The following is an 11,461-nucleotide window of genomic DNA, read 5'->3' as shown; positions in this document are numbered from 1 at the left end:
CTGTTTCTCAGAAGAGGTAGCCCTGGGAGAGACAGGGGTTCAAATACCTCCTTACTCAGCTCTGAAGCTCACTGGCTGACCTGGGGCCAGGTTGTGGGGATTAAATGAGAAGGCGAGAACTGTGTATGCCATCTTGAGCTCCTTGGAGAAAATCCCAAGTGTGAAGAAGATTATTCAGCTTGCATTTCGTTGTGACTTTGTCCCTTGCCTCAAATTATTCCAAAACACAAGGAATGGGTTAAAATGCCAAGTAATCCCCTTTGAACTATCTCAAACTTTGAAGTCTCTATCCCAGAAACTGGAAGCGGGAATGAACATTAACAAACTGATATCACCACGTTGAGAAGCATTGACATTGCTATGTATGTTTGATTAACATCGCCTGCATTGCAAAGGGGTTAGAATGGATGACCTTTAGGGGTACCCTCCAGCTTAGCAGATCCATGATTTCATGATGCCAGGCAGATTCGATCAGAGAGCCAGTGACCTGGAGGATAGGTGTGAGAAGTTTTTTAAAAAAAAACCTGAAAGAGCCAGTTGGGATTCTAATGCTCTCTACATGAGAAGCAATAAAGAAAGGAGAATAAAATGATCAATTAAATCATTCCACTGTACCAGAACCTAAGATTGGAAGTGTGGATCCTATTGTTTGGACAGACTCAGGGGGTGGCTTCAACTGTTACAGTTACCCCTATCAGCATTGAGTTGGAATCTGGAGTGTTGCTAGACTGCTGGAGCCCTGCATTCTGAAGGTCTCAGTTCAGAACAGAAGCGGAACCACTTAAATTGACAGTTAGAGCTTGTGGACGGCTAAAAGAAGTGTTGATCCTCGTCCTTTCATTCTCCCAACTTAGAGGCGTTGAAACCAAGTTAAAAAAAGAGAAGCTATAAAGTCTCGAGGGAAAAGGCTCTGGTTTACCAGAAGCAAGTGGCATTTTTAGGGCATATTCTGAAGCAAGGAACTTGTTTGCCACCTTTGACATGCCCAACCTGAGTTCTCAAAGGTGCTGAGAGCTTTCTTAGGACTTTGCTGGATTTGGCAAGAATTGGATACCAGAAAGAAGGGGAGAAGCAACACATTACAACACATTAACCCAAAAAGGTTCCTTGACTATATGGACTATAGAAATGAGAAACGCCTTTGAAGACATCCCTAGCTGAACCACCAGCGCCGGCATTGCCCAGTCCCTTTAAACCCTACAGACTGTATGTGAATGAAGTGAAGGCTGTGGGATCTGGGAGTGTTGGTACAGAGAGGAGAACCCCATTGGAGGACAGTGGAGAATCTCGATTCTGTGGCCCAATGATGGCCAGCATGCCTTTGAGCGGCAGCAGCAGCAGCAGCAAGAAGAGGAGGATTTGTCCTCCCTGTGCAGGAGGCTCAGAACATGACTTTGGGAGCTGTTGTGGGCGATTGTATTTTGCATGGAGCTTCTTCATCCTACTTGCCAGTTCAAGTGTGAGGTTTCCCTGCTGACTAACCCAAATCTGACTTTGAAAGGGTTAGCTCCTTGAACCCGGCTACCTTGTGTAAGTTCCTGTTTCGGATCCAGGAGAACCCCTTGATGGTCTCTTTGCTATGAATCAGCAAGTGATTACCAGGACGTTCCCTTTTGAGATGAAGGAGAATGGGAAACAACGAATTGCATGAACATGCAATTGCCCTGCCCATTTTCTCCCCTATCTTTAAAGGTATCCGTTCCAGCCTGTGACCTGGTGTGATATAAGAAGTGGGAAAGAAGCCATAGGATCCGAAACCTGTGGTGGACATTGAACCTTCAAACTCTCTGGGGCTGGCTGCACCGGAAGCCACCGGTCCCACAGAGGAAGAAGTTGGACCGTGGACCTTATAATTTTTTGGTGGACCTGAAAATCCTATTCAGGAAACAACCAGTGGGAAGGAAATCCTCCTCCCAGGCCTCGGAAGAAACACGTTCTGCTCAAGGGCCAAGTGACTGTTTCAGGACAAATAAAGTGAATGTTGCAGGTGGTGAAGCAGGAAATTGAGAAGTGGTATGCAAAATTAAATATGCAGGAGGGTGTAGATAGTCTTGAAGAAAGGAAGCTCTTAAAAGGCTGGGGGGGCGGGGGGAGGATGTAACAAAAATCAGAAGTATGGTAGGCCCTTTTTCTGACCAGAGAAGTCAATTGACAAGGTGCCCCATGATATTCTTGTAAAGAAGCTGGTAAAATGCGGGCTAGACAATGCTACCATTCAGTGGATTTGTAACGGGCTGACTGACCTCACCTGGAGTACTGTGTCCAGTTCTGGGCACCACAGTTCAAGAAGGATACTGACAAGCTGGAACGTGTCCAGAGGAGGGCAACCAAAATGGTCAAATGCCTGGAAACAATGCCTTATGAGGAACGGCTTAGGGAGCTGGGTATGTTTAGCCTGGAGAAGAAAAAGGTTAAGGGGTGATATGATAGCCATGTTCAAATATATAAAAGGATGCCATACAGAGGAGGGTGAAAGGTTGTTTTCTGCTGCTCCAGAGAAGCGGACACGGAGCAATGGATTCAAACTACAAGAAAGAAGATTCCACCTAAACATTAGGAAGAACTTCCTGACAGTAAGAGCTGTTCGGCAGTGGAATTTGCTGCCAATGAGTGTGGTGGAGTCTCCTTCTTTGGAGGTCTTTAAGCAGAGGCTTGACAGCTATCTGTCAGGAATGCTTTGATGGTGTTTCCTGCTTGGCAGGGGGTTGGACTGGATGGCCCTTGTGGTCTCTTCCAACTCTATGATTCTATGATTCTATGATTCTATGATCTACAAATACAGGATGGGAGACACCTGGCTTGAGAGCAGTACATGTGAAAAGGATCTAGGAGTCTTGGTAGACCACAGACTTGACATGAGTCAACAGTGTGACGTAGCAGCTAAAAAAGCCAATGCAATTCTGGGCTGCATCAATAGGAGTATAGCATCTAGATAAAGGGAAGTAATAGTACCACCGTACTGGTCAGACCTCACCTGGAGTACTGTGTCCAGTTCTGGGCACCACAGTTCAAGAAGGATACTGACAAGCTGGAACGTGTCCAGAGGAGGGCAACCAAAATGGTCAAATGCCTGGAAACAATGCCTTATGAGGAACGGCTTAGGGAGCTGGGTATGTTTAGCCTGGAGAAGAAAAAGGTTAAGGGGTGATATGATAGCCATGTTCAAATATATAAAAGGATGTCATATAGAGGAGGGAGAAAGGTTGTTTTCTGCTGCTCCAGAGAAGCGGACACGGAGCAATGGATTCAAACTACAAGAAAGAAGATTCCACCTAAACATTAGGAAGAACTTCCTGACAGTAAGAGCTGTTTGACAGTGGAATTTGCTGCCAAAAAGTGTGGTGGAGTCTCCTTCTTTGGAGGTCTTTAAGCAGAGGTTTGACAACCATATGTCAAGAATGCTTTGATGGTGTTTCCTGCTTGGCAGGGGGTTGGACTGGATGGCCCTTGTGGTCTCTTCCAACTCTATGATTCTATGATTCTATGACTTTGGCAGAGACCTCGCTCTTATTTCTTCTTCTTAACATTTTCTCATGAGTTTCCCTAGCCTGGATCTTGTCTCAGCCGCTGGAGGTTGCAGGTGAGATGCAGTTGCAGAGAACTGATGAGGAAGTGGGGCAGGATGGTGAAGAGGGACGGTTGTGAACATCCCCATCTCTGAGTGGCACATGACTCCAGGGGTGCCTGCGCTTAGCCTGGGTTCCTTTTCCTTGGAATTACGGGGCATCCCTCCAGGGAAGTGTGTAGAGGTTTCCCTTACTAGCTTACTTTTCACAAACCAAAAGACCCTTTTCTCTTTTTAACAAAAATATTTTTTATTCATTTTTTACAAAATGATTTTTTTACATTTCAGCATAAACCATAAGACCCGTATTTACCCTTTAAAAAAAAATATATTTTTATTAAAAGAATTACAAGTATGAAGACAAAAATAATATACAAAATGCTATCTACCGGTAGTATAGTGTTATCTACCCTTGAATGCTCCCTATTTTGCCTATCCTATTCTATACATCAATTTTAACCTCTCTAACTAATAAAAGTCCCGCTTGCTGTTTAGAGTGCTGAAAGAGTCAATAGAAAGTGTCCAATCCTCAAATTCACTATGTTGCAGATGTCGTCTTCCCGGCGGCTCCTTTCCCGGCTGATGACATTCTTCCAGGGGTCTTCTTTTCTCCGGACGTCTTCTCCCAGGTTCCAGCAGATAGGCCGCCGTTCATGCAAGAAAGAGAGAAAAGAGATTCTGTTAGAAAAGGTACTAAATCTCAGGAATGTTAGACCCTCTTGTTGCCCACCCCAAACAAAGAAATGGAAGAAAGTTGCTGCTGGGGGATTGCCACTCAAGAGGATGGCAGAGAGCAAGGAACCGGACCCTGGGCATACACCAGCGACCGGGGGAGCTCCATAAAGCCACAACAACAACAAAAGGTTTCTTACCGCTATGTATGGAGGGTCGTGAGGGCAGCACCACTCCTCTTGGTCGATCCTGATGGCCTTGATGTTCCTGGCGCTGGTCCAGAGTGGATCCCACGGAGAGCAGAAGATGGTATCTCTGCAGCACAACGCTGATGTTCACGTTGCCTTGGCCTGGCGCAACTTCGGACGTTCTGTCACGAGGAGAAAGGGTTTTTGGGGGGAAACGTCACCTCCAAGGAGCCCACCAGACGTCCAAATACCCAACCAGATGCCTCACTCACCTGGCATGCAGCTCAGGAAGTCCTGCGGGTAAGGTTCCCTGTGAACACAGCGGAGCAGCCTCCTCACAAGGCGCTGGACCCTGCCTTTCTGCCGATGTTTACAGGCCCGCTGCATGATGTTCAGGCAGCTCCTCCCTGTCCGCCTGAGCCCTTCTTCCTCGTGCTGCTGCATCTCTTCCAGCCCTGAGTGGCAAGGGAGAAAGGTTGAGCCAGGAATCAGCTTTTCACAAGGCAAAAACTTGCAAAGCACCCCCACCAGAGCTCCTCCCAGGACCAGGGTGTGGGCTAGGGGGATATTTGTGTGTGAGAGAGAGCAGTGGAGTCACATTCCAATCCTCTTGGCATGTTCATCTTGTGGCACCTCTGTCTGCACACACACCTGGGAAGCCGCCTTCCCCTAAAGCCCTTTCTCAGAAGAAGCACCCCTCCCTGCCCTCCGTAAGTCTCACTTACATGTACCATAGGATGCCATGTCTTGATTTTGGATGAAACTGGCATCCCGGAAAGCCAGATGACCTAGAGAGACAGGGCAAGAAAAGGGACGTCATCTCGGTGCAAAGCAAGCGGAGACAGAGGCAGCTCGGCAGGAGGACAGGTATGCGTCTAGAGGCCTCCACCCTCGCGGAGCACTCAGAGCAAGGTGGCCTGGGGACATGCCCATCCTCACTGCCATCGTTACCCAGACGTTACCAGGGAAGGACGTTGCTTGACTTACCCAGAAGCAGAGCTGCCACCCTGGAGACTGCTGGCAGCCTGTTGGCAGGCGGCTTCGTACATGTCAAGGCAGCACTCCGAAGGATGTTCTTGCTGAAGGTCTTGCTCTGTCGGCAAAGGCAAAGGAGAAGTGGCATCAGAGAGGCTTGAGAGCACGGCAGGAGAGCCTGTCACCCCCAAAGACATCCCTGGGCAAAGCTGCCAACAAAGCAGAGTGACCTTACCAGATGCTTGGCAGCCTGGTGGAGAGCAAAGTGGAGGCTAAATTTCTCGGGATGCGCCCACCACTTGACTTGTGGGGCTAGATGGGAAAGAGCCCTCCTTGCGGCCTGCAACACAAGAAGAGAAGAGGGTTACAAATTGCAGGACATAGTCTTGGAAGCTCCTGAGAACAATGACTCCCTCCTACTGCAGAAGTCCACCTCCTTGGCCCTCACCTTGGCCACCTCGTCCTCGTCTTCGAGGTGAATGAGGACGGCGACCAGTTCATTAACGGCTGCTTCTTCTGTTGTTGTTATGGGAAGCCCTTGGTCTCTCACCCAGCCCCGAAGCAGCCCCAGATGTTGGATGGCTGATGCCCGGGCAGAGGCTTCCTCCTGTAGGCAGAAAAGATCAGAGGTTGTGTTTCTCATCAGATCCGTTTCCTTTCTCCTGTCCACCGAGGTGTTTTGAGGCTGCTGAGCCCCCTATCCTCCTCCTGAGGGAGACTGGGGGCAGGGGTGACTCTCCCCCTGTGTTTTCCAGGCAGGCTTCCAAGAGAAGGTGCTCCAGAGGAACACCCTCCTGAAGCCAGAAGATCTCCGCTGCATGCCAGTCTAAACACCAGCCTTCCTCTTCCAAAGCATTCCTATCCACCCTGTGTGATGTCATGTGTTCCCTAACACTCACATGGGCAGCCAGACCGCAGTAGGTTGCCACCAGCATCTTCAGGTCTTCCTCTCCCAGCTCCCTGGACAGGTAGGCTTGGTCTACCAGCTCTATCAACTCTGGGAAGACATCAGCTTCTGCATCAGGGAGGAAATCCAGCAGCGACAGCCGCAGAAGCAAAGGGTCCTACACAAAAGAGAGAATATTTTCAAAGGTCTGAAAGGCCCCACGCTTTTTCTTTGAGAACAGGCCCTTCAGCATTCGGTCAGCAAAAGAGTGCTGGGCCATGATTAGAATCCAGATCTGTGCCCCCCTCCCTCCCTGTGAGCATCACTTGCCATGTCAGAGTCCAGAAGCAGGGATATCCCTCTGACGCTGAGCTTCCGGACTTGCAGGTGGTCATGTTTCAGCCAGGTGAGGAGCTGCTCCAGTGTCTCCTCACAGGGATAGACCTGCAGACGGCAGCTGAGCAGCTAAAGAGGCCCAAAGAGAAAGAAAGTCTTCAGTGATGAGAGGCTGAGGCAGGCTCTCCTTTTATCCACCACCTGCAGTTCTGCACACAGCAAAGCCACTGGAGTGAATGGACCAAAGTTTGTCATGTACATCAAATCCAATGGGTCTACTCTGAGGAGCACTAAAACAGGCAACAGCCCTTAGGCTCAAAGGAGCCTTGACATAAACCACAGAATATGGAAGTTAAAGGCAGCTGTAAGGTCCAAATTCTGATGGAGGCTGGTTGGAGAACCAAGGACACAAAAGGAGCCGAAGAACACAAAGCCCAACCCTGGGCAGAAACCAAGCCAGGGCCTCCTTGCTGCACCCATTTCCTCCCGCGTCAGCCCCCCTCACCTCGATGTAGATAGCTGCCGCTACTTGTGGCATTCCGGCAAACTCCTGGTCCTCGAGAGCAGCGGTGATGTTTTCCACCATGGGAGGGATCCACCAGTGTCGCTTTCCGACAGCTCTGAAATGGAGAACCAGATCTGGGTAAGGAAGGGAAAGGCACCGCAAGAAGCCAACAGGGGCACAATCCGATCCCGTGACTTGACCTCCGTTTGCCAGACCATTGGGGAAGGTCATCGTGTTCTTCCTCTTACCTCACCATGGCAGACAACCCCTGGCTGAAATTCTCCCGGCAGAAAAGTTGGTCGATGATGGCCGCCTCTACTTGCTCTCCGGTGGTGCCGAGAAGGAGGTGCAGAACTTCCTTAGCCCCTCTGTAACCAAAGCAAGGCCAGTTTTAGCAGGCGGGTCATTGCCACCCACTCCAATTCCTTCCCCATCCTTGCTCCCTAGCAGCAGCCTGAAGGAGAGCCTCCCTTGGAAAACCAAGCTGGACTGGCAACCCCCCGAGGTTGAAGGGAAAAGGACTCCATTGGCGTCTTTGCAACACACTACTCACCCAAGGAATTCCTGGTCGTAGTGGAAGTTGACTACCATCCCCAGGAGAGCGATCAGCAGCTGCGGGAAGTTCCGGCGCACAGCTGCCTTGTATACCTCCATCCTGAGGATGGCGTGCAACAGGCTGCTGAGATGTTGCTGGAAGAGAGAGAGGGGCAAGTCACTTTCCCTGCTTTTCTGCAGAATCCAGAAACCCCTGGATATTCCCCTGGGAAGAAGGAAGCCAGAAACCAGGTGGGTCGTCCTTACCACTTGGGTGGCAGATTCCGCCAAGGGGCTTTGGTAAAGCTGCTCGGCCATGAGATGGAGCAGTTGTTCTTGGTCGGCCGATGCCAAAACCTCCTTCCATACTCTTTCGCAGTCTCTGTGAATGCAAAAACAAGAGCAATGGTCAGATTTAAGTCTTCTGCTTGCTGCCATGCCACACAGAGAGGAAATGGCAGCAAGGGCTTTCTGAGCAAGCCCTGCACCTATTAGCCCAGTAGAACCTGCCAGGAGGGCTCCATACCTGAAGGGAAACTGGAGGAGGTATGCAACCACTTTCGCCAGGTGTTGGTGTGGCATGATGGACAAAGCAAAGGCGGCCATGTTTCTGCCCTGCACTGTAGGCCCCTGGGTGATCTTATAGAAGGCCTCCAGCAGCACCTCCACCTGTCAGAGAAAAGGAGAGGGTTGCTGGGAGAGTACAAGGAAGCGGGGCTGTCTGCAGGAGGATCCCTCCATCCCTCATAGAAAGAGGGGCCCCCCTTGACCTGTGCCACCACAGCCATCTTCCTTCGAAGGTACCACTCAGGGTCCTTGGGAGTTTTGGACCCAGGCAGCTCCAGGGCGCCAGTTGCCCCCCCTATCCATTCTTGGCCAAGAGAAGAAGCTTGCCAGTCTGCTCCCAGGAGCAGGACGAGGATTCCCCATTGCTGGACCCATGTTTCTCAGGACCCTTGGCTGAGGTTCCTGTCCTGACATTGCCAGGCCTCTCTAAACAAACATGTGTCCTGGCCACCCAATGGCATGAGGTTGCCTCCCCTACAGCAAAGTGGAGAATCTTCTTCTCTCCTACCTTTGCAGACACCTTACCTCCACTTTTGTGCCGCTAAACTGCTTGATGAACTCTTGCAGCAAGTGGGAGATGTCCAAGGGGTTGAAGCTGCTCTCGACAACCAGATCGCTGGCCAGGAAGCACATGGCCTCCAAGAGCTGCTCCTCAGGAAGATAGGCACCAAAGACCTGAAGCAAGAGAGGAAGGTCAGAGAGGCCCACAGGTCAGGGCTGGGGAGCAGAAAGCCCAGGTGCTGTCTCTGCGGAACCCAGAGCATGTGGCTTGAGAGACCACTGTGCCTTGTATGACAGCGACTTACCCTGGCAAGAGAGTAACAATTATTCAGGAACAATTCAGGAACCGCTCCTCCGGTGGATTGGAGGACCTTCTGAGCTCGGATGAGGAGTGTTTGGTTCCACGACGTTCGTGCCAGCGTCTCTGCAAAGGAAAGCCAAAGGGTTAGTTCGGGCCTTGCTCACCCCACCCCATGATGCTGGAATGCACTCCTTCCAGTCTTACCTTCTTTGCGCTGTAGGATGGGCAGAAGATGGCAAAGGGCCTCTGCTGCCCGCTGCCTGCACTCCGGGTCTGGATCCAATGCACACAGACAGGAAATGGCCACCAGTTGGCCAAGGGAGGATGCAGGAAGCGCTACCGATGGCTGAGAAGAGACCCAGAGAAGTGATTGATAAGAGAAGAGACCCATCACCATTTTCCCTATAACATTCTTATTAAATCTTCAAAGCATTCCAAAACATTTATTATCCTATACAGAAAAAAACAAACCATTTCTTTTGACTTCCCACCCCTCTTTTCCTGGTGTGTGCTTTTTACTCACTAGGATTTGCTCTGCTATGGCCCAGCTCTGTTCTCAAAATGGGTTATGTGCTGGGATGCCTGATTGTCCCTTGGGCACCTTGCAGGGTGGGCCTAGAAGGGGCAGCCTGAAGGCCTTGTCAGCCCTGCATGGTTGCAATGCTTCCCTTCAGTAACTCACATATTCCTGGATCTTCTGCAGGAGGGCGGAAAGATCTTGGAGCGCCTTCCTTCGGATCTTCCCACTCTTCATCCTGGTGACGACATCCATTATTCTAGCCTTCAGCTGGTCCTTTCTGAAGCCGTCGGGAGGAGGATCAGCCGCACCCAGAGAACCTGTGGTTGAGATGCTGAGGGGAGAGAGGAGGAGCACATTTGTAAAAAGGTTTTATTGCCTTCCATCCTTCAAAGACCCCAAGCACCAGCACCATAGAAATGGACCCGGGGGGGGGGAGTGGTTCACATAGGATTACCTTGCAAAAAGATCCTCCTCATCTTCCAGGCTGATTACCGATATTTGATCCTCGTCGAAATCAATTCCCTGTCCATGAGATAAGAGAAACAGGAACATCAGAATGTGAAGAATGGATCAGACCCATTCATGATCAGGAAAGCACAGACGAGGTAGGTTGGGAAACAAACTGAAAATCTCTGTCCTCCATTTCCTTAGAGACCTTATTCATCCATCCATCCATCCATCCATTTAGAGCATTTGTACCCTTCTCTTAAGCCAAAAAGGCTCCAAGAGAGCCTTCCATGAAATCAAATGCAAGAAACTCCCTAATGGCAGACTTCTCTTGTAATTAACAGTGTGACAAACAGAAATAAAACCCACAAGGAAAGGGGGCAAGGAGGGCAGAGGAAAAGACAACTCCCAAGCTCAGACCCCAGTGTCTAGAATGCTGATCCAATGGCTGCCTCCAGATGACAGTTGGGGGAGAGGAGCCCTGAGGGAGCTGGCCTGTCTCAGCAGAGGCCATGGCGCTGTTTCCCATCCGCCAGGCCTCCTGTCTCTCTCTCCCTCGCCTGCACCTGGGAGCAGCCCTTCCCTGCCATGGACTCTGTGGACAGGTGGGCAGCAGGTCTCCCTGCCTCAGCTCTGCAGAAAAACCAGCTCCATCTGGCACCCCCTTCCCCTCCACTGGGCCAGCCGCTCCCTCTCTCTTTTCTTCTTCTACTTCTTCTTCATTTTCCCCCTTTCCCTGCAAACTCTAGTACAAGGAGAACATCCAGCATGTAGAAATAGAAAGGAAGCCTCTCCCACATTCACATGCACATAAATCAGAAGGAATCCTCTGTTCAAAATAAGATTCAACCGACTGCAATATAGGACGCTGAATTTCCCTTTTTGGCATTCCTTCTCCCCTTCCAAAGCTCAACCCTTTCTTTGACTTGGTATAGCTCTTTGCCAAACTTGGAGATACCATTAATCTAGGTTCCAGAGTTAAGTCCCCTGGCCATGGCAACCTCCGCTTACCTCCAGGTTTCTTTGGGACGCCATCTTCTAATGTAGTGACTGAGCGAAGGTCACTACAGGCCACCTCTGCCAACCTCGAGATGCTGAGGATGCAGGAAGCTCTGTTCAAACGGTCACAAGTTCCGTTGCTAGGCAACGTCAGTTGAGAATGTGGAATTCCCGGCCTCAGGGCCAAGGTTCTAGGAGAGTCCGTGTGGCCTAGTGGCTAGAGCCATGCAACGCGAGGGTGATATTTATACGAGTTTAATACTTTTTCCTGTTCTTTGTATCCTGCTTTGCAGACTCTGGTTGTCTCCCAAAGCAGCTGGCATCGATTTCAAAGAAGGGGGGGAGACAAGTCCTGTCCTCAGGTTAGGAAAGTCCAAAGACAAGACACCCAATGGAAGGGATGCGGGGGAACAAGGCAGAGGAAGAGCCCCTTTCCCTTGGCCCAAGGAGAGGCCTGAGATGTCC

The 11,461-nt window shown here is 50.3% G+C and overlaps 1 protein-coding gene across 1 annotated transcript; it reads right to left on the bottom strand.

Moving 5' to 3' along the window:
• Positions 1-3,801: 3,801 nt before the first annotated feature.
• LOC132593089 (uncharacterized) lies at positions 3,802-10,136 on the bottom strand. Its single transcript, XM_060282064.2, has 18 exons — positions 10,005-10,136; positions 9,713-9,881; positions 9,235-9,376; positions 9,035-9,153; positions 8,754-8,903; positions 8,188-8,330; positions 7,929-8,043; positions 7,681-7,817; positions 7,376-7,495; positions 7,128-7,242; positions 6,617-6,751; positions 6,300-6,464; positions 5,849-6,007; positions 5,636-5,740; positions 5,413-5,518; positions 5,151-5,213; positions 4,698-4,880; positions 3,802-4,607 (listed from the first exon to the last, which is right to left on the bottom strand). Exons 1-18 carry the CDS (start codon positions 10,100-10,102, stop codon positions 4,573-4,575), a joined length of 2,259 nt encoding a protein of 752 aa, XP_060138047.2. The 5' UTR covers positions 10,103-10,136; the 3' UTR covers positions 3,802-4,572.
• Between the last annotated feature and the right edge of the window lie 1,325 nt (positions 10,137-11,461).

The sequence above is a fragment of the Zootoca vivipara genome, chromosome 12, assembly GCF_965207765.1.
Source record: "Zootoca vivipara chromosome 12, rZooViv2.hap1.1, whole genome shotgun sequence".
Lineage (NCBI taxonomy): Eukaryota > Metazoa > Chordata > Lepidosauria > Squamata > Lacertidae > Zootoca > Zootoca vivipara.
This window is presented reverse-complemented; position numbering and strand designations above follow the sequence as displayed.

What these genes read in the sequence shown, in the direction of transcription:
- LOC132593089 (XM_060282064.2), bottom strand. Translation starts at nt 10,102, where the DNA reads ATGTTCCTGTTTCTCTTATCTCATGGACAGGGAATTGATTTCGACGAG. An exon ending in ATTGTTACTCTCTTGCCAGG is followed by an intron (nt 8,904 to 9,034) that starts GTAAGTCGCTGT and finishes CTCTTGCTTCAG; the next exon opens with GTCTTTGGTGCCTATCTTCC. An exon ending in GGGTTGTCTGCCATGGTGAG is followed by an intron (nt 7,243 to 7,375) that starts GTAAGAGGAAGA and finishes TCTCCATTTCAG; the next exon opens with AGCTGTCGGAAAGCGACACT.